A 20,489-nucleotide genomic window follows, 5' to 3' on the forward strand; every position below is an offset into this window, starting at 1 on the left:
TTGAAACCTCATCCATGGGCGCGATGAGATTTCATGAGGGTTTTAAAATATTTAATAAAGGTTTCAGTGAAAGTGATGGACGTGTCCCAACTCATGTGACAGTGTCACATGAGGGGACATGTCAGGGAAATGTTGTTATCATTTGCTTACGATTTTTAAATTTGGAGCTGATCTCCTTGAGGCAGAAAGAGCGCACTCCCAGCTGAGGGAGTCACCCCGCCCCCCCACCACCCCCCGCCTGCACAGGGAGTGCATAGCGCTTCCGGGTGGACGTCATGCTGGGAGGGCCTTAATTGGCCCACCCACATAAAATGGTGGTGCATCCCCGATCGGTGGTGCCGATCGGAGGGGCGCCTGCCCGTGCCCGCTCCTGCACTTCCCCCCACAATGGGGGGAAAATTTTCCTCATGGTGACTTAGTGTAGTGTTAGCTGGGAATTGGGGTGTCAATTTCAGCCAGCCGCAGGAGGTTTTGTACTGAGGGTGTGTTGTTTTAATTTTGGGGTTTTCCTGTGTTATTTTAACTGGTCAAAGAAGTATCTGTATTAACGACATTAGTGGGTTCAATAAAACATCAAAGTCTTGGTTGAGCTAAATACTGTGCCTGTGTAATTTTATTCTTTATGAACCCCAAAGTCCAAGAACTGTTTAAAGGGGGCAAAGAGAACCCCAGCAGATTGAAGACCATGAAGGGACTTTAAGGTTAAGAACAAAATACAGGACAGAGTCAAGGGCAAGAAACAGTCAATGGAGGATAGAATATCCTTGTATTTGTTGGACAAGGTAAACTTTTCCAAGCCGTGGGTGTTGGAAATTATGCACTCTGACTGGTCCCAGGAGAGGGCAGCAGAGTGGACAGGTAGCAGCCTACATAGGAAATGAAAGGAGAAGGCAATCTGGTTACTGTGCGTGCAGAAACAAATACAGATTCTCACAGAGAGAGTCAAGAGATTAGAAGGAAAAAAAGGGGAATTAGAAAACGGGGCAAGTGACATGGAGAGGCCATAGTGAATCAGCTGATGGAAGATCTAAGTAATGAAAGGCAGGAGAGGAAAGCACAGGAGGAAACAACTAGGAATGCGATAAAGTATCTGCAATGTAAGGTCACCGAGAGTATAAGGCAGTGTCAGGTTCAGTGTGAGGAAAGAACCGGGAATTTGGAAAGGGTTGACAAGGCTGAGGGACAGTTGAAGGATATTAAGGTAGTTTATAGGGTAGCTCAAAATTGGTTACATACAGACGCTGACCACGGGCACCATAAGGACAAAATCCGTAAACTGACCCTTGCATTATCCGGGGACAGGGGCGTGGCTTGTCTTATGGCATTGGGGGAAGTTGGGGTGGGCTGGGGTGAGAAGAGAAAGGAGCTCGATGATGGGGCCCAGTATAGTGAGTGTCAGCTGAATTCCAAGGCATTGGGACCACCAAGACCGATGTGTCTCCTGTGACAGCAAAGGTCTGGTCCACCGCCAGCAGGCAGTGGTCCACATGGTTGCAGAGGATTATGTGGTCCCTTATATGACCCTGGCCAGTGTGCTGAAGCTGAAGCATGGAAGGGATGCCTCTGCCCATTTTGCTAGCATAGAGAATATATAGAGAAACAATAATTATGATGAGGAGGAAATGAAGAAACTGATTCTGTTTTTCCTAGCGGGGGGCACCACAGATGGTTTGAAGAATGAAATATTAGTGGCACTGGACATCACCAAGGCAGCCCGATTTTGCAGGTTGAGCAGACCAGACAGTTGGCAGGTGAGTCGCCGGATGCATTTGCAGATAGGTTATGACCAGTTTATCTAAAACTCTACGGGGAGAAATCTAGCATAAGCGCAGCTAATAGGGGCTTCCAGGAATCATTGGTTAAGGACCCTAGTAGCTAACAGCTTGTCGAGGATCAAGGCAAGAACAGAGTTGTGGTTCGACCTCAAAGATCTGACAAATACAGAGGCAGGTATGCTGAGGAAACTGACTGGCCTTTAAATCTGACCGCGAGGAAGAGAATAAACAAATGGGAAAGGTGCATGAATTAAAAGATAATGGTCAGAGGACGTGAAATTGGAAGATTCGCGTGGTAGGTTTTAAAATGCTGTGTGAAGGGTAAATGTATGTATGTGAGTGGATTCAGTTTGTGTTTACATGTTTAATCTTATTAGTGTCCTGTTTGACTTTGTTTGTCTGTGCTCCATTGTTCAGTGTCTGTCACTGAGTGGATGTTGGAAGTGTTAAATCCAATGGTGGTGTGCTCTTGTGTTGAGTGAGTGAGAGTGAGAGAAAGACAGAGAGAGACTAGGCCTTTTGTCTCTGATTTTCTCTGTGCAATTGCAAGGCAGTCTCTGTGTCATTTAAAAGTTGTTTAACCCCTTGTGGCCTGTTTTTGTAGGTGGTTTTAAATCAGGTGTTTCAAAAGCTGTATTATTTTTTCTTAATTGATGTAAGTAGGACAACATGGATATTGGATTGCAAAAACAAGACAATTGTGTTCTTTGTTCTGAGAGAGACAGAGATATAGGGGGTCCTCCCCGATGCTGCGTGGGGCTGCTTAAATTTTGTCTGAAGTTAGCATGTCGAACTGTGAAAATTCACCTTTTTCTTGAGTTCCTTCTTACAGGTGTTTCAAAAGATTCCTTGAAGAAGGATGCTGTCTCTCCACAGATGCTGTCAGACCCGCTGAATTTTTCCAGCAATTTTTGTTTTTGTTGCAGATTTCCAGCATCCACAGTATTTTGCTTGTATTTTATTGAAGAAAGAAAACCTTGAGCAGTCGGGCTGAAGTTATTTTCTTTTGTTCATGTAAAACATGTGATAAGTTTATTGATTTGTGTTGACAAAGTTGGAAGCTTCCAAAGTAGAGAATGTGTGTGATAACGATTTTGTGTGAATGAATATGTTTTAAATTTCTCCTGAAATTGTAATTCTTATAGCAGTAACTTTTACTACTTTTGAGTTAAAGTGAATTTCACAATGGGAATTTTGATCTATCTTAAGGGAATAAGTAATTGAAATGAGGAGATGTTTGATGTCATAAATCTGAGTTGTAATTTCTGATCAAAGTTGCAATTTGAATGGAATTTTGTTTTGTTGAATATGTGGGAATTTTATTCCGGATATAAATGCACACATGTGAGTAAGACATTGGCGTGGGGAGATGGGGAAACACACTCAAACTGTATGTTTTAAGTTTAGACTGCAGGATCATAAAAAGTGCTATGATTCCTTGTCACAAAAAATTTTCAGACCTTTTTGTCTTCAACCATTTTCACCCCTATCGACAAGGGAATGTCTATGGATGTTGTTTGTGTGGGCTAACAAAAGGCATCCAATAAGATTGCATGCAAGAAAGTATGGCAAAAATTAAAGTGCATGGAATTGGAGGCAACCTATTGAAATTGGGAGGGGAATTAGGAGATGGGAAACAGAGAGAAAAATAGGCATGTACTCCAAATGGTAGAATGTGAATAATGGTGTCCCTCAGGGATCTGTCCTGGGATCTCAGCTTTTCACTGTATTGCTGAAGGAATGGAGAGCCACACCATTAATTTCGTTGGTGATACTAAGTTGGGTGGCACAGAAAATTGATGGAAGCAGAAATTTGCAAAGGGTCAGTATAAGTGAGTGGTCAAAACTGTAGAAGATTGATTTTAATGTGGGACATGTAAGGTCATCCTAACTTTGAACCTAAGAAAGATGCAGGTTGGTGAGAGGAGCTGCTTCTGCTGGTGAGATTGGACAGGAAGAGCAGTGGAAAATTCTATTTACACTGTGGTTAAGAGTAGTACTGAGAAGGCTGGAAGAGCTTTGTGGAATTTCAAATCCAGTGATCCTTGAAACAGTGCACAAAGCGTTTTTACACGGACATATCCAGTGCACTAGGTAGGGGAAATGAAATCCCCGAAGCCTGATGACTGGCTCACTACACTTTTATCAGAGGAGGTCAATGAGCTTGCTATAAACGTGTTGTGGATTGAATGTGATTCTCTTTCTCAGAATAGTTGAGTTCCTGGTCACTGAAGGTGGGGTTGTCCTTTCCACTATCGGCTATTCCATGCAAATTCTCCTTGGTGATCTCAGTCTGTGGGCACAAAGGGGAAGATGGTTAAAGCAGGAACACCAGGGGCCAACGCAGAGTCAATAAAATACAAACAGTTTCAATTCACAGCCTTTTAGAAACACAAATTCCATCTATTTATGTATTTGGAAATCTGCTCTGCTAACATATATCGGCAGGAACATCCTCAGGTTCTTTTCCCAATTGGTCAACAGCTACGTCATCGAAAATCCCAGTCACACGGTGTATCTGGGGCTTCCACTGATCTTCCAGTGAAGTTCAGGTGGCCACCTGGGAGAAACACCAAGGAAATTCTGGCATATATTTCAGTTTGTAGAACAGCCTGCAGTACCACTGAGTGTCTTTAGGTGGCAGAGAAGCACCAGAAAACAGTCATTAGCGTTCTCAGCAGCACCTCCATTGAACACTAAGATAAAAGCAAAATACTGTGGATGCTGGAAATCTGAAACTAAAACAAAAATAGCTGGAAAAACTCAGCAGGTCTGACAGCATCTGCGGAGAGGAATACAGTTAACATTTCAAGTCCGTATGACTCTTCATCAGAACTAAGGAAATATAGAAATGCGGTGAAATATAAGCTGGTTGAAGGGGGTTGGGACATGTGGTGCTGGATAGAGGGCCAGTGATAGGTGGAGGCAAAGAAGAGATTGCCAAAGATGTCATAGACAAAAGGACAAAGGGGTGTTGACGGTGGTGATATTATCTAAGGAATGTGCTAATGGTGACATAAAGGGTAGAAAGCAGGACAAACCATTGAACACATGGTAATACTGCAGTCCCATCACATTCATTCTGGAGTACCTTGCTTTCACTGTCCTCTAGTGAGCAGACTTGCCAGTGACAAGAACACAAAGATGACATGACTGATGCTGTCTATTGAGTGCCAGCAGAGGTTCCCGGAGGAAAGGGAGGCAGGGAACACAGGATTGAGGGAAGGCCATGCAGTGGAGTTCTCCTTCAATATATTAGGGTCTCTCCATGGTGCTTGTTCCAAACAGTATGTGTGCAGGCTCCCAGTGCCCTTTGTGCTCTCTGGCTAGATTGGGTAGCCCGAGGCAGCTCATGAGTATTGAAGGCCTTGGTTTCTGTGCTGGACGACAGTGGGTTTTCAGTGCTCACCATCATACTGTCCATACAAGTCTGAAGCTATAATAATTATGGAAAAACAAAATTACAGTGGGCATTAAATCAGCAGTCATCCTTTCATTTGTCTTGTCCCATGACTGCTAACATATGCTCTTGGATTGCGGAAAACAAGACAATTCACCCCAGCCAGAAGACATCTCAAAATCTCAGAACACAAGATAGGTTCAGATGACGAAGTCCCTTGATGCATCTGCATCAATACAGACAGCCCACGAACCCAGACACCCTCCAGTTCCCCATCGTTAGCTTCCAGGGTTTAGGAGTCCAGGGATTTCATTTCTCCAATCCCACCAGAAGATCATTTTACACATAGAGTACTCTTCATGGCAAAAGGAATTCCCAGTATCAGCTCCTAAATTTATCCTTTCCAATCTAGAGCCGATTTCTTTTCCTACTGTCATGAATCAGTTTGGAGCAATGTTTGTTTTACTTTGATTTGTAGTGTTATTCTGGCTCTACTGTTTTCAACTACATCCTATTTGATACATTTTAAGCTAACAATCCCTCTCAGTGACTTCCACAGTCGAAAGTTTCAAATTTCGCCATTCTTGTAGCTGTTCTCTAAATTGCCTTGACTCCCACCACGAGACAAATGATCAGTGGCCTGGGGGTGCTTGTAGCTGGAATATGAATGCCTAGCTGGAGATTTGGTGTGCCATTGGAGGATATCAATTTGGATTTTTATTTTTGCTAGTGGGCCACGTGAAAACCAGCAATGGCCCTTAGGGAACCTTTGATCCACTATCTGAATCTTGGACACTGATGCCTAATGGGAAAACCTGTGTCCAGCATTCTGCAGTTCAGTTCCCGAACATTGAGATTTTCTGGTTTCCTGTTCAGCTATGAAAGAACAGACGGAAACTTGCACTTTTGGGAGGATTTGCTGGTGAAGTCAACATTAAAGAATGAAGACTTTCTTCTTAAGCACAGGGCTCACTGGGTTCCATTGGGTTGGCTTGAAAATTGGATTTAACCCACTTCTAGCAGGGCCAGTGTGCTGTATCTTGTTGCAGTGGGGTAGTGGTATTGTTGCTGGGCTAGTACTCCAGAAACCCAGGGTAATAGTCTGGGGATCGGGTTCGAAGCCCACTGTGGCAGATGGTGGAATTAAAAGTCTAATGTCTAATGATGACCGTGAAACGATTGTTGTACAAACCCATCTGGTTCATTAATGTGTTTTAGGGAAGGAAATCTGCCAACCTTATGTCACTTCATACCCACAGCAATGTGGTTTACTCTTAAATGCCCTCTGAACAAGGGCAATTAGGGATAGGCAATAAATGCTTTCCTAGCCATTGACACCCACATCCCATGAATGAATATGTTATAAGGTGTACTATAAAATAATTAATAATTCACTCTAATCAGTAGTCTGTTTGTTCACCTTCTGTGTGAGTGCCAAACCCCCACTGCCCCCTAGACCTTTACCCCTGCTCCCTCCCCACATTCCCTCTCCAGGCCATACTATCATATGACTGGAGTAAAGGTCATCTCCAGACCGTAAGTGGCACAGTGTCCATTTATATGAGACCAGCAACAATGAACATGAGAGAATTTCTAATGTACTCTATAACACACTTGAAAGTAGAAAGCACAATTCAAGCTGTTCTCGTTAAGTACCTTTGAGTGAACATTTGTTTTGGCAGACCTGAAGCAGCACAGCAGATCTCTCTTTACAATCAGGAGTTTCTCGTCCACCTTGTTCTTCCTTCCTCCTGTGAGAATCAATAGCAGAGTTCACATCAGTCCCATAATGGGCACATCAGCTCTGAAGACTCACTGAGAATGGAGAAGTCAGATGTGATTTTGCACAGAGCAAACATCTGATCACAGCCCTATCACCAGCAGCAGAGTCTAAACAATTTGTCTAGTGGGAGAATCTGGCTAAGTAATTCTGTCACAATCTAACAGAGCAGCTTTGGCAATCTCCTGTGACAGGCCACTCTCTGCCTTTAAAATAAGTGTCACAACAAAACTTTCACAAACTTTTTTATGTTTGAGGTGTGAGGATAGCCACAGAAATTTTGATGATGTCCCAGCCCAGATAAATAATACAATACGTAACACTTTGATTTTTAATGGAATTAGTCTTTCATTTAAACAATGTTGAATATAAATAGTGTGTCACAAGATTAAGTCAGCTTCAACTTGTGCAAGTTAAAGTAAACCAGATACAAAAGCAAAATACTGCACTTGCTGGAAATCTGAAATGAAAACAGAAAATGCTGGAAATTCTCAGCAGGTCAGGCATCATCTGTGGAGAGGGAAATCGAGTTAACGTTTCAGGTCTAAAGGTCACAGATCTGAGATAACCCTGCTGCTGAGACCGAGCAAATTGTACTGAGTCGGAACTTTAACTCCTGTTTGGTTTCATATAGTGGGTCAATGAATGGCTCAACTTGAAACATGCAACCCCAATTTCATTCCCACAGGGATGTGGTGCAAAGTGTTGTGCTCCAGACTCATTCCTATTCAGGATGGGTAGCAGCTCATATTTGGACAGGTTTGCCTAAGACAATTCCTCTTGGCTGCATTTAATTGGTTCTTTATTGCACTGAAATTGAGATTAATGTTTCTGTGTGACTCTTTAAAATGAAGTGTCACCATCTCACCTGCCTATTATACATTCATATAGAGGAAGCACCAACCTGTCAGCAAGCTGATTATGAACCCAATAATCAAGACAACCATGGTTCCTAATGGGCTCAGGTAAAGGTACGAGATTGAATACAAAGTGTCTGCAATTGCTGGCCTGCAATTGAAGAAGAGAACAAGTTTTAAGTTTGGGATTGAAGTGTAGCAAAGACCATAAGGTGTTATACTGTGAAGTGGACTGTATTAATAAAGAAGAGATAAGTGGATTGTGGAGAGTAATTGATCTGTTTGCTGCTCTTCCAAATCTTGAAGCTGGATTCAAACCCTGGTCAAATTGATGGGATGAAAGCCTAGCTTCCTGCTGCCTGTAAGTGTCCTACGTTTGGAAAATTTCACACTATAAACACTTCCCATGACCAAGCTGGTAGCCTCGATAGAAATAACAATTTGGGGAAATGGAAATGTCATTGGTAGAGTGAAAGGTTCTGATGTGAAGATGGAGGTCTGGGATCAGCAACCACTAGTTTATACAGAATAAATCAGTTCCTGACTCCCTAAAAGTCTGTCCACCATCTACAAGGCACAAGTCAGGAGTGTGATGGAATACTCTCCACTTGCCTGGATAAGTGCTGCTTCAACAACACTCAAGAAGTTCGACACCTTCCAAAACCCCACTTCAGTGGAGGCAGCTGGTGACTTAAATGGCCGGCTGCCTCCATGAACCTTGCATGTTCGAACCCCAGCCTGACTCCAGTCCTAAGTTATAAGCCCGCTTGATTGGCACCCCATCCATCACCTTCAACATTCACTCCCTCCACTACTGATGCACAGTAGCAGCAGTGTGTGCCATCTACAAGATGCACTGCAGTAACTCACCAAGATTTCTTAGGCAGTGCCTTCCAAACCTGCAATCTCTACCATCTAGAAGGACAACAGCAGCAGATAGATGGGACCATCGCCACTTGGAAGTTCCCCTCCAAGTCACTCACCATCCTGACTTGGAAATATATTACTGTTCCTTCACTGTCGCTGAGTCAAAATCCTGGAACTCCCTCCCTAACAGCACTGTGGGTACTTATATCGTCAACAATAACTTATATAAGGGCCCTTATTTTCGCCATGATACAGAGGCACTCGATCGTGGCGAAAATCCCAGAAATGGCTGAAAATTCTAAGTTCCGCCCTGGACCTGATAGTTCCCATCTTCCCAGTGGGGGTGGTGGGGGGCAGGACTGAAGCATAAGAAGTATCACCAGCCACATGAGAGCCTGCCTATAATATTAAAACTAAGCAATCTCCACCTGACGCCACATAGTTTAGGAGGGACTAGTGTCAGAGGGCACAGGCAGAGATGGCATTCACACAGAGACAGTGGTCTCTGGATGCCAGTAACAACTTCCCGGACCACTCTGTTCAGTCAGTGCATGTGCTTGGTGAGGGTAAGGGAGTAAGAGAGTTGTCGACAATTCCCCATGTACCAGGCTCTAAGTGTAGGGAGAAAAGGATTTGTTGATGTTGTGACTCTCATAACCTATCTGGTTGTCATTTTAAGAGTAACTGTAAGAAACACGTGACCTTCAGTGGGAGGAGAAAGGGGAGTGTCTAAGGGAGTGAGGCAGAAATAAATAATGGAAAAAGTAAATGAACAGAATGATATAATTCCAGAAGCAGAACCAAAATATAACACTAGGATAAGCTCCTTGTGCAAGGCGTTAGTTCTTCTCACTTTACCTGGAGTTCAGCTCTGAAACTGGGTTTATTGTTGTCCAGGGGCTTCCTGTCACTGGCTCTGGGAGCTCAGTAATGTTGACAAGACATCCTTCTATGCTGAGGGGTAAAGGTCGCGTTTGATCGGGTAGTGGGGGATAGATCTGTCCACCAATTCCTATCCATAGAGTCAATAGGAAACCGACAGCAAGACCAGATATTGCACCCTGCAATAACAAAGAGCAACAGTCATCAGGACAATGAGCAGTGCTGAACATGTCACTGTAAAACAATAACTGGCCCCCAGGTACCATCTCATCACAACATCAAATCAGCCAGGCAGGAGTCCTGGTCGCTTTTGCTGCTCTATGATCTTCGGATTTTACTCCATACTCTCAAAATGAATTCCAAATTCAGCTTCAACCCCAAGGAAGCCCAAAAGTGCAAACTTCATCTTCGACCTGCACCTGTATGGAAAGATTTTATCAAGGTTGCTTTCACCTGTCATCAATAGTATGGCTTTTATGCCAAGTAGGAAGAGCTTCCACTCCAGCCATGAGCATATTATATATGATCAGCAGAAAAAGAAAGACAGTTACTCTCATAACCTTAGGACATCCAAAAGTACTTTACAGCCAGTCAAGCACTTTAAACAGTAGTCACTATCATAATGTAGGAGATGTTGGCAACCAAATTACAGACAGCAAGGTCTCACAACGACATAATAAGCAGATAACCTATTTTAGTGGAGTTGGTTGAGAGATAAATATTAGGGGAAAATGCCCTGCTCTCCAATGAATGGTATCTTTTACATCCATCTGAGGGGGCAGATGGTCCCTTGATTTAACAACTCATCTGAAAGTGCATCTCTGACTGTGCTGCGCTCCCGCAGTCCTTACTAGAGTGTCAGCCTCATATCAGTGGCACCATGGTGGGGAGTGCAACTGAAATGTTTACTGAAAATATAGGAAAATGTTTCCTGGCTCAGTGTGTTCATGAAGTAACCAGAGATAAATACATACTAAACCTAGTGTTTAGTAGTGAGCCTGATCTCACATTGGGCCTTCATGTAGGGACACCAGGGATACAGTGAAAATCTACAACTTATACCACATTTCAGAAGGGCAAACTTGGCTAAAAATAACTGAAGATCTGAATCAAGTGAATTGGCTAACCCTGCTCGGGATTGGGGAGCAGGGCAGGGGGTGTGGTGGTGCGTGGGAAGAAGGGGGGCAGTGCATGGGGGGCGTGTGGGGGTGGGGGTGGGGGGTGGTGGTGATGAGATTGGTATAAAATACAAGTTGAAAACTGTAAGAGACAAATATGTTCCCAAAGTCAATGGAAAGAAGTTTTGTAAGGATAATCTAAGGTGGTGACTGGCCACATACAAAAAACATATAAATAAAGTAAAAGCTGATTTGGCACTTTACAGCCTTCTGGGCTCAACATTGAGTTTAACAAACTCAGAGCATGAACTCTATACCCCATTTTGATCTTTGCCCAAGTGTCAGTTTGTTTCTTGTTTTCATGGGTAGAATTTTCTGCTCAGCGTGCAGGTGCACCCAACATGCTCGAGCATGAAATAGTGCGCGATGATGTCAGGCGAGCATCCCAAAGTCATCGCGCACTCGCGTGATATTTCGGTCAGTGGGCATGCGTGGGAATCGGCAACGTGCCCACCGACAATTAAGAGGCCTATTAAGACCATTAAAATAGCAATTGACGGCGATTTTTCACTGCCTGTCCATTCACCAGCCAGGTGGTATTTACATTTTTGAGGAAACCTCATCCCAGGGAGGGATGAGGTTTCCATGATTAATTAAAAAAAAGATTTAAATGTTTTGAAACAATTTTTGTCATTTGTAGGTTCAGATGTGTCGTTCTGATGTGTGGACATTTTTTTTCCCGATTTCACATTCTGTTTTTATTGATTTAAATTCATCAGCTCTCTGCCTTCAGGGAGCTTTCCTTCTGTGCTCCCCCGTTGCCCGTGCTGACTTCAGCGCTTGCCCTCCTCCCGCCCCCACTCCAGCAGCACTGAGCCTTTCAGCGTGCATTTCACACTGGCTGGCCATTAATTGGCTGCCCAGTGTGAAATCGCAGTTGGGGGCTAATTGCGATCGGCGGCCAATTGCCCGGGTGCTCCCGGGCCCTCCGATCACAGTTGCCCATCAACCCAAAAACCCCGCTCCATGTTTTTGCTTTCAAACAAAGCTGACCTTTACTCTGCTATTAACACCTGCTCTGGACCAATGCTTTGTTTCTTTGTTACTACCATTGCAACTCCCTTTTGTTCCATGACATATGTGGTATTTAATCTCTACCACTCTCTAGCTTATTCCTCAACTTCCCTTTAGTTTCATTTGCCCCTCCCTCCTTTTTCAACAGCATAAACACATCTCGCTCCTGCCTCTCTCTAGTTCTGAAGAAGAGTCATTTTGGACTCGAAACATTAACTCTGTTTCTCTCTCCACAGACACTGCCAGACCCACTGAGTTTTTCCAGAAATTCTGTTTTTATTAAAGGTATCTAATACTTAGCTAAACGCCTAAAGGAAGAGTTAATGGTGGAATTTCGTGTGACCCGGTGGGGTTGCAGAAGTGGATGGCTTCCCGCAGCAACCTCTGCTCCTGCCGCGATCAAGTGCCATCCAGCCAATTAGTGGCCAGCCGGTGTAATTGCTGGTGAATAGAAGCTGAGGGGCAAGAGGATCAGTGGCTGCAGGGGCTAGTCGTGACTCAGAAGCAGTTGCTGGCGGCCAGTTTAAAAGGATTGCCAGAATCCGAAATGGCAGACACTTTGAAGAACTGTAAGCTGCACTTCTGGTAGTTTATTGCGAGTACTGATTACACCAGCAGAAGCAATTGCTCAACCTGTCAATATTGGACAACCCCTCTGTCAGTCAAAGAACCCACCTGTCCCTCACCTGCCCCCTTGTGGCACCCAACTTGGACCACCCTCCTCTCAGCAGGATCCAAGGATGCCCACTGGACCCTCAGCCTCTCTCCCTCTAGGTTTCAGAGGCCTCAAAGTTTACCACTCGTGGCATAGCAGAGGGAAGAGCCTGGATGGCCCTATGTTTCCTGCATGTCCTCCTCCAGGCAGCAAGGAAAAGATGAGAGGTCCCTCTTCCCTAGGAATTGAAGAAAGAGGCCTGCTACATATTGTTGTATTATCTGAAAATACCTGTAAAGAGCTAGGAATTAATAGTTCTGTGTAAGTGTTCCGGGCAGCCACTCTTTATGTCTACACTGGAGAGTCATGTGATGTATAATAGAGCCAGTTCAAATGGGCCCTTCTTTTGTACAAGGCAGCTTGGTCAGTATTAAACATAAAGAGCTCTCATCTTTGCAAGTTTAAAGTGTGAATATTGCCAACATCAGGGGTCCAAAAGGCAACAAGAACGTACAACAAGGCCTCCCTGCCAAAACAAACAAACCTGGAGGGTAGTAGCAGAGGGGATCAGCAGCTGTGGGGTTATCCAGATCCAGTGACTCAAGCGGGCCAATGACCATACCTACTCTGCCAAGTGAGTGACAAATGTTAGTCTCCCTTTGAGTGCATATAGATGGGTGGGGGGGACTTGGGATGTGTGAGGTGGGGCTGGCTGCAGCTCTGTCAAGAGGAAAGTGCCTGGTGGACATGTGGCTGGGTGCTGCCGAGTGCCAGACTGAGACTTGCATGACACAGCCCAAGAAGATGCAACAAGTGTGCTGAGTGTGTGGTATCTGTAGTCAGAGCGCTGAAACAACTCCCATTTTTCTCCACAGGAGAACAGGACCCAGAATGTGAGGGAAGGGGCAATGACCAATGGTGGCATTAACAACAATGCCATCCTCACAGTCATAGGGAAAGAGGCAGTGGAGCTGAAAGGCCAGCAAGGAGAGCATTCCATCACTGACAGTGAAGACAGACATCCTCTTGTGGAGGGTGAATTCCTCAGATAAAGGGTCTGAGGGGAGAAACAGGCAAGCATGAGAGTTTGTCGTTCAGTCCAAGTTGCAGACATGTACTAGATGCAGCAATGTCTGTGTGTTTCTGTCTGGAAGGTCACATGGTCTTTTTCTTTCTGTTTTCTGTGACTAATGCAACAGAGGACCATCCAAGTGACATGTCCGGGGACTTCCGTCCACCTCTGAGGAGGCGGAGGATGGGACGTCAGAGGGCGTAGTCTCACATCCTCCCTCCCACCCACCACCAATGCAGATACTGTCACCTCAGTGGATCTGCACATTGTTACAGATTCAGGGTCACAAACTGGTGAGAGTACTATATAAAGGCTGGACCATCTGTCGGGGACTGTGGCAGCTGAAGCCTTTGACACTCAGAGAAATGTAGGAGGCCAGGCCCATGCTAAACCCTATGGTGATAATGTGCCTCTGGAGTTGACAGTAAGGCAGCAGATGCTGGACATTTAGCCTGAAGTGCGTGAAGATCTGGCGAAGGTTCCAGAGGGATCTACACTCTGGCTTGCACAGTGGAGCAGTCAATACAGACCATGAGTATTGCAATCTCCCTCTTGCTTGAGTTCGTGGCATCCTCCATTGAGAGATTGGTGAGTGTCCTGAACTTCCAGACCTAACCGATCAGTCAGTGGATACCGGAGATTTGTGCAGACCTGTATGGCATTGCTTTGTTCCTGAGTATGATGGAGCAATCACAAGGCGAGAGGAAGACAAGGTCCCTGGGGTCTCCAACAGGTCTCTGAAGTGAGCAGGAAGGTGCATATTTGCCTCACAAGGTGGATGGGCAACAACTGTCTGAATCTGCGGGCTCCTTTCAGAGCATGCCTCACGCAGACAGCGTCTCCTCCGCTCTTCTGTCAGTGATACCAGCACCTCAGGGTGCTGCAGCAACAGAGGAAACTGCTGTCATTGATCACTTTGCGGCGTCAGGTAGCCAGAGGATAGCCTCCAAGGTCATCCCAGGCGAGTGGCACCACAGCTGGCAGTGAAGTGGGAGCACCACACAGAACACTCAGAAAAGAATTAAGAAATCACTGTAAGAGCACTTGGGTGTTAGATGAGTGTCTGTGTGAAACATATCAGCCGGGATTTTTCGGTCCCACCAGTGGCAGGCATCGTCTTGGGGGGGATTGGAAAATATGGAGAGCAGCCAAAAGTTTGTTGACGTTGAGTGGGAATTTCCAGTCCTGCCATCTTGGGATTCCTTTATTAAATGTCAGATTGTGCCTGTGACTGTGAAGGGCCCAGGGTCAAATGTGTGTGGGAGGCAGTGAGCCAGGGGCTGCTTGGGGTTGACCATGGCATCTGTGCTGATTGGAGGGACCATTGCAGAAATACTATGCACTGATGGCCGAGTTATTAGAGGTTCTAGTGAGACTGTAATGAGGATTTTTGGTGTCCGGCGTGCTGCAGCTCAGCATAATCGCCTTAGGATGAGAGCTCCCAAGCCTCCCTGGCTCCTAAACCTTGAGGGTCTTCAAGTGGCACAACAGGCTGGTCTGGATACTATGGCTCATCTTCAGCTTCTCCATTACCATCCTCATCTGAGGAAGCCTTGAGGTCCAGGATGTCATCCACAGCCTGGGTCTCCCCCTCTGCAATGCCAGGTTATGCAAAGCACAGCAGACAACCACAATCTGAGAACATTGTTGATGTATACTGAAGGCACCACCTGAACAGCCCAGGCATCTACATTTCACCTTGAGTAGACCGATAGTTGAGCTCCTCTGCCTCAATCTGTGCATTCCTCACCAGGCTCATCAGTCATCTCTTCAGCAGATACCTCCTGTTTCCAAGTATCCATCCTTTTAACCACACTGGGTGAGGGAAAAGCTGTGGGAAGTGGGAGTGTCAGAGAATTTACACCTTGTGACTTATCCCTTAGCGAGCACATACCTGCAGGATTTGCTAGCAGTGGTCATGGATGGGTTGGACATTGTGGGGGCAGTGAAATCCCTTCTTGATGAAGACTGCTGGCTGATGAGTGGGAGTTTTGATGGCCTCATGAGTGTAATCAATGGTTCCTTGGACCTGGGGGAATCCAGCGATGCCGCCAAAGTCTCTGGCTTGCTTGGCCTGACTGTCCATATCAGTGTAAATTTGCTGTACATTTGGCCCTTTGAAGAGGGTATCAGTCACAGCTTTGATGCAGTGATGTGCAGCTGATTGGGAGATGCTGCACATGTCACCAGTACCACCCCGTAATGAGCCTGAGGTGTAGAAGTTCAAAGTGACTATGAGCTTGGGAGACACTGGCATTGAATGCCCACCCGCACAATTAGAACTAGCCTCTGCTGCCATCACATTGCACAGCGCTGTCATGATCTCTCTGAGTAGACACAGTGATCTGAGATGCTGTCTCTCCAACATCTATAGGAAGGTCATAAGCTGCCATATACCCTGCTTACTGGGTAGCCTCCTCTCCTGGCATGTCTTTGCGCCCACAGGGTAACCTGTGGCCTTCTGCCCCTTTCTCATCACCAGTCTGCAACTACAGATAGCCAGCAGGGCTGCTTGGCTGAGCTCCCACCTCTCCCTTGGTCTCTAGTTCTTCTCCTCATTGGGGGAGCCTCCACTGGAAAGGATAATGTGATGCCCGTAACAGCAGCGCGCTTACAGTGCAGTGTGAGCACCTTTCCAATGGGTTCTGAGGGGTCAATCACTGTCAGCCCACTTTCTACAGATGATCTCCAAAATGCCCTTGGTAGGAAGAGCTCTTTATCCAGAGGGTCTACTTGATCCAAAGATTTCTGTCCCTCACCTTCCAATACAACTTCTGCTGCTACCTCCACTGCTTCAGCCTGAGTACTCTTGACCGCTTTATATGCTGTCACTCTGCTGCTCATTAAACTTTGCCAAGCCGCTGAACCCTGCCCACCATCCCCCTCCATGTGGCCTGTGTGCAGCCCATAAAATGCTGTGGGCCTCATTATATGTTGATCTACTGGCTTTTTAATGATCTCAATGGGCCTTTAATTGCCCTTCATCAGATTTTGCTTTCTGTCCACTGTCGGTGAAATTACAATTGATCATGATGACGTTTGCAGCCCAACCAAATGTCATCATGCCCTGTTTTTCAATCCACCTGCCTCTGGAATCTAATTCTGTAAAATTACAATTTCTGTCTTCACAGATACACACAGACCTGCTGAGTGTTTCCAGCATTTTCTCTTCTTAATTTCAGTATCTATGCTATGTTGACATGGATACTTTTATCATTCACTTTGAGGAAAATAACTGAGTGCTAGGTGTGTGAATTCACTGGGATGTGAGACAGTAATTTCTGGGTGTGTGAATTCACTGAGATGTGACAGTGATTTATGGGTGTGTGAATTCACTGGGATGTGACACAATGATTTCTGGGTTTGTGAATTCATTGGGATGTGACACAGTGAGTTCTGGGTTTGTGAATTCACTGGGATGTGACACAGTTGTTTCTGGGTGTGTGTATTCACTGGGATGTGACTCAACAATTTCTTGGATATGTGAATTCACTGGGATGTGTCACAGTGAGTTTTGTGTATGTGTGAATTCACTGGGATGTAGTACCACAGGTACCCCTCCTTTTGCTGCACCACAAATACGCTTAATGTTTCACCACAGATTGATCCCCCTCTATGCCACCCAATAAAATACACATGGGGCAGAATCTTCCGGTCGGCATGCAGGGTGTGTGAATTCACTGGGATGTGAAACACTGATTTCTGGGTGTGTGAATTCACTCGCAAGTAGTCTATCAGATACTGCAACATGGTTGGTTTCACAAATTTCATGCTAGAAAGGATATGCTTCAAGCTTAGCAGAAAACTCTCCATTGGTGTTGGACTTTTGAATGCTCCTTGACATTGAATGCCAGTTTTGTGTCAGGGGCCTTCCCAACTCACAGGTATTTTGTTGCACACACCCATCAGCCTTAACTTCAGAAATCGTCATCCGAGTCCTCTGCAGCAGAATTTGTGTGTGAACTCACCTTCCGGCAAGCTGGCACTGTGCTATTCTTGCCCCCTGCCTTTGCTGCACCACAAGTACACTTAGTGTTTCACCACAGACTGATCTCCCTCCTCTATGCTACCCAATTAGTGTGCAGGGGTGGGCCCAACACGCCGATGCGTAAAGTGACGCACCGGAGTCAGCCGCGCGGCCCCCGAAATGTAAATGGCCTATTAAGGCCATTAAGAAATCAATTAAACTATTTAAGAACAGGCGAAAAGGCCAAATGCCCTTCACGTTTTTCAGGAAACCTCATCCAAGGGCGGGATGAAGTTTCCTGAAGCTTTTATTAAATAAATAAATTAACTATCATGAATGTAAAAACATGTCCCCACTCATGTGGGAAACAGTCAGCGATTTCCCCTGGTTTGGCTAAATTTTTAAATCTTTTCTTTCATGATTCTAATATACATTCAATCTCCCTGAGGCAGCTCCGTGCCTCAGGGAGATTGCTGCGCTCTTTCGCATGCATGCACGTTTCACCCTTCCATCAATCCCCAATGTCTGTGAGGTACTTACAGTTGCATTAGCGCAAGGGAATATCATGCCCAAAAGGAAGAATCCTAGCAGTGGACCACCAACAACCCCAAAAATAGTGAGGGAAGCCTGCAAAACAGAGAAGGAGAAAGTGGAGAGCTGTTATATCTGTGACATTGAGCTTTGAAGCAGTTTTAAAATGAGAAATTGCTGACACCAGTGACAATCAACAGATATATTTTACATTTCTCTGTCTGTCAGCTTAACATTGGTATTAACCCTTAGGCTATTAATATCACCAGGATGATTAGTTACTATTAACACTTTGGTAAATTGCATGCTCTGGGGTTGGAAAATTTCAATTAAATTTCCAGTTTTCCATTAGCTAAACTCCGTTCTTTAGAAGCAACTGCCACTAATGGTCCAGAATATTTATTGTATAACTGAATTAAAAATCTTTTCTTGATAGAGATGCAATATTGAGGTAATGTCTTTAACAATTTAGCTGAACCCAGAGCAAACTGAGAGGCAGAATTGAATGGGCAGGGTTTTTAGCCCCCGCTGCAGGCTGGAACGGAGGTGGGCATGGAAATTCATGTCACTGGCAGGCATGCCAGTTTTCCAGCTCCATTCTGCCGACAGGCCGTTTTTCAAGAGGGGAGGCTGCAGGGCGACTCGCCCACAAGTGGTAGGTAACCTACTAAGCTACTTAAAGCCCTATTAAAGCCTGTTAACAAATGACTGGGATTTTCCACTCTGCCTCCAGTTTGGGGTGCCTCTCCCTCTCCCTCTCACTTCCCTGCTGCTGCTTTCACGCTGGATGGCCTTCTGTTTCCTCAAGACTTGAGAGCCCGTGCAGCCACTAAATAGCCAAACCAGGGGAAATCGCTGACTGTTTCCCACACAATGTGGTCTTCTGATCCCCATTTGAGGCCGACAGTGGGGAAGCCCACAAGGAAAATCCTTCCCAATAAAACCACAAGTAAATACAGGGTAGAAAGGAATAACCCTGAGGTATTTAATCTAATCGCAGACTTCAGATAATGGGGATGAATATTCAGGCTTCATTCTGAGATCGATGTTGTCTGTTAGATTGTTGTCTAATGGAACTTCCCCATGTACTTTGCAGGAGAATGAAATTTGATAATTTGTTCAAAGAACAAAATTGCTTGAGTCTTATGAGGTGGAAGATCCAAACTCAATTCATCCCATTTTCATTCTGCAGTGCACATTGTTTGGATGATGGGATGGTGGTGTTGCAGGGATGATGAGTTCGCTGTCTGTTCGGTGATTGTGTTAATACAATCAAAACATTCTTTGAATTCAGCATTTTTTAGTGAATCACTACAGTGACAGGAGTATTTGTGAATGTATTTCCCCTGTTGTACAACAAATGTCTTCTGATCCCTTTGAGTGAGGCTGTATCTATGGAGTCCTTTGAGGAACACTTGAAGAAATTCCTCTCTTTCAGACATTTCCAGCTCCAGGTGTTCAGCAGAAGAAACACAGGCCAGAATTTTATAGCCCTGTTGTGGCGAGCCATTCTAAACTTCATTGACTTTGGTGGGACCATAAAATCCTGCAAGTGTGAAATGCGAGTGGCAGCACTCAGCGCTCAGCACTCAGCACTCAGCACTCAGCACTGACTGTTCGGGGGGAGGGGATGTGGAGTGCGGACCAGGCGAGTGCGAGCTTTGCGCATGCGCTTGAGCTTCATACTCTCCCTGCGGCACAGAGCTGCCTCAGGGAGGGGAAGAGATTCAAGAAAAACAGTGTAATGAAACATTGCCCTCATGTGACTCAATCACATGAGCAGGGACGTATTTTTAAATCAATTTTAAAACATTTAATTTATCTTTATTTGCCACTGGAAACCTCATCCTGGCCATGGATGAGGATTCCAAAATATTGCTGGTTGGCATTTTTGCCTGCCTGCCAACTGTTAGGTTGGATGAGCAGCAAAAAATTTAAGTTAATTGATAAATTAATGGCCTTTTAATTGTCAGCAGGTGCCCTGCTGGTTGCAGTGCATGCCCATCAACGGAACAATTGCATGACTGCATGTTGATGTGGAGGCGCTTGACTGGCATAAACATGTATCATTTCACGTTCGAGCAGGTTATGTGCATTGCCTCACCCCCCCCACGCCCCCGAACGAGTGAAAATTAGTGCTCTATGTGTGTTTAATTGGGTTCCATATAGGACGGGATGAACGTTTTCTGTCTCCAGGTGTAAAACTTTCATATGTTACAAGAATCAAAATTTAGGTAATAGTAGGATAAGAATCAAAACAGCTGAGAACCAGCTAGGAGGGAATCAGGACCGTCCCTGTTTATAATAAATGAGTAGGGAGTCGGGATGTACACTGTTTAAAATCAGCGAGGAGGGAGTCGGGAGCTTCACTGTTAAAAATCAGAGAGGAGGGTGTCGGGAGCTTCACTGCTTAAAATTAGCGAGGAGGTAGTCGGGAGGTTCGCTGTTTAAAATCAGCGAGGAGGTAGTCGGGAGGTTCGCTGTTTAAAATCAGCGAGGAGGTAGTCGGGA

The 20,489-nt window shown here is 45.2% G+C and overlaps 1 protein-coding gene across 1 annotated transcript in view; it reads right to left on the reverse strand.

Moving 5' to 3' along the window:
• Window positions 1-3,192: 3,192 nt before the first annotated feature.
• slc5a8l (solute carrier family 5 member 8, like) overlaps window positions 3,193-20,489 on the reverse strand; it is a 417,967-nt gene continuing 400,670 nt past the window's right edge. Inside the window, exons 12-16 of the mRNA XM_041195660.1 lie at window positions 17,988-18,074; window positions 9,538-9,740; window positions 7,860-7,963; window positions 6,832-6,926; window positions 3,193-4,068 (exon numbers count right to left, since the gene is read on the reverse strand). Of these exons, the coding sequence (XP_041051594.1) occupies window positions 3,943-4,068; window positions 6,832-6,926; window positions 7,860-7,963; window positions 9,538-9,740; window positions 17,988-18,074 (615 nt within the window). The 3' untranslated portion in view covers window positions 3,193-3,942. The remainder of the gene's footprint in view (window positions 4,069-6,831; window positions 6,927-7,859; window positions 7,964-9,537; window positions 9,741-17,987; window positions 18,075-20,489) is intronic.

This window comes from Carcharodon carcharias, chromosome 9 (assembly GCF_017639515.1).
Source record: "Carcharodon carcharias isolate sCarCar2 chromosome 9, sCarCar2.pri, whole genome shotgun sequence".
In the NCBI taxonomy this organism is placed as follows: domain Eukaryota; kingdom Metazoa; phylum Chordata; class Chondrichthyes; order Lamniformes; family Lamnidae; genus Carcharodon; species Carcharodon carcharias.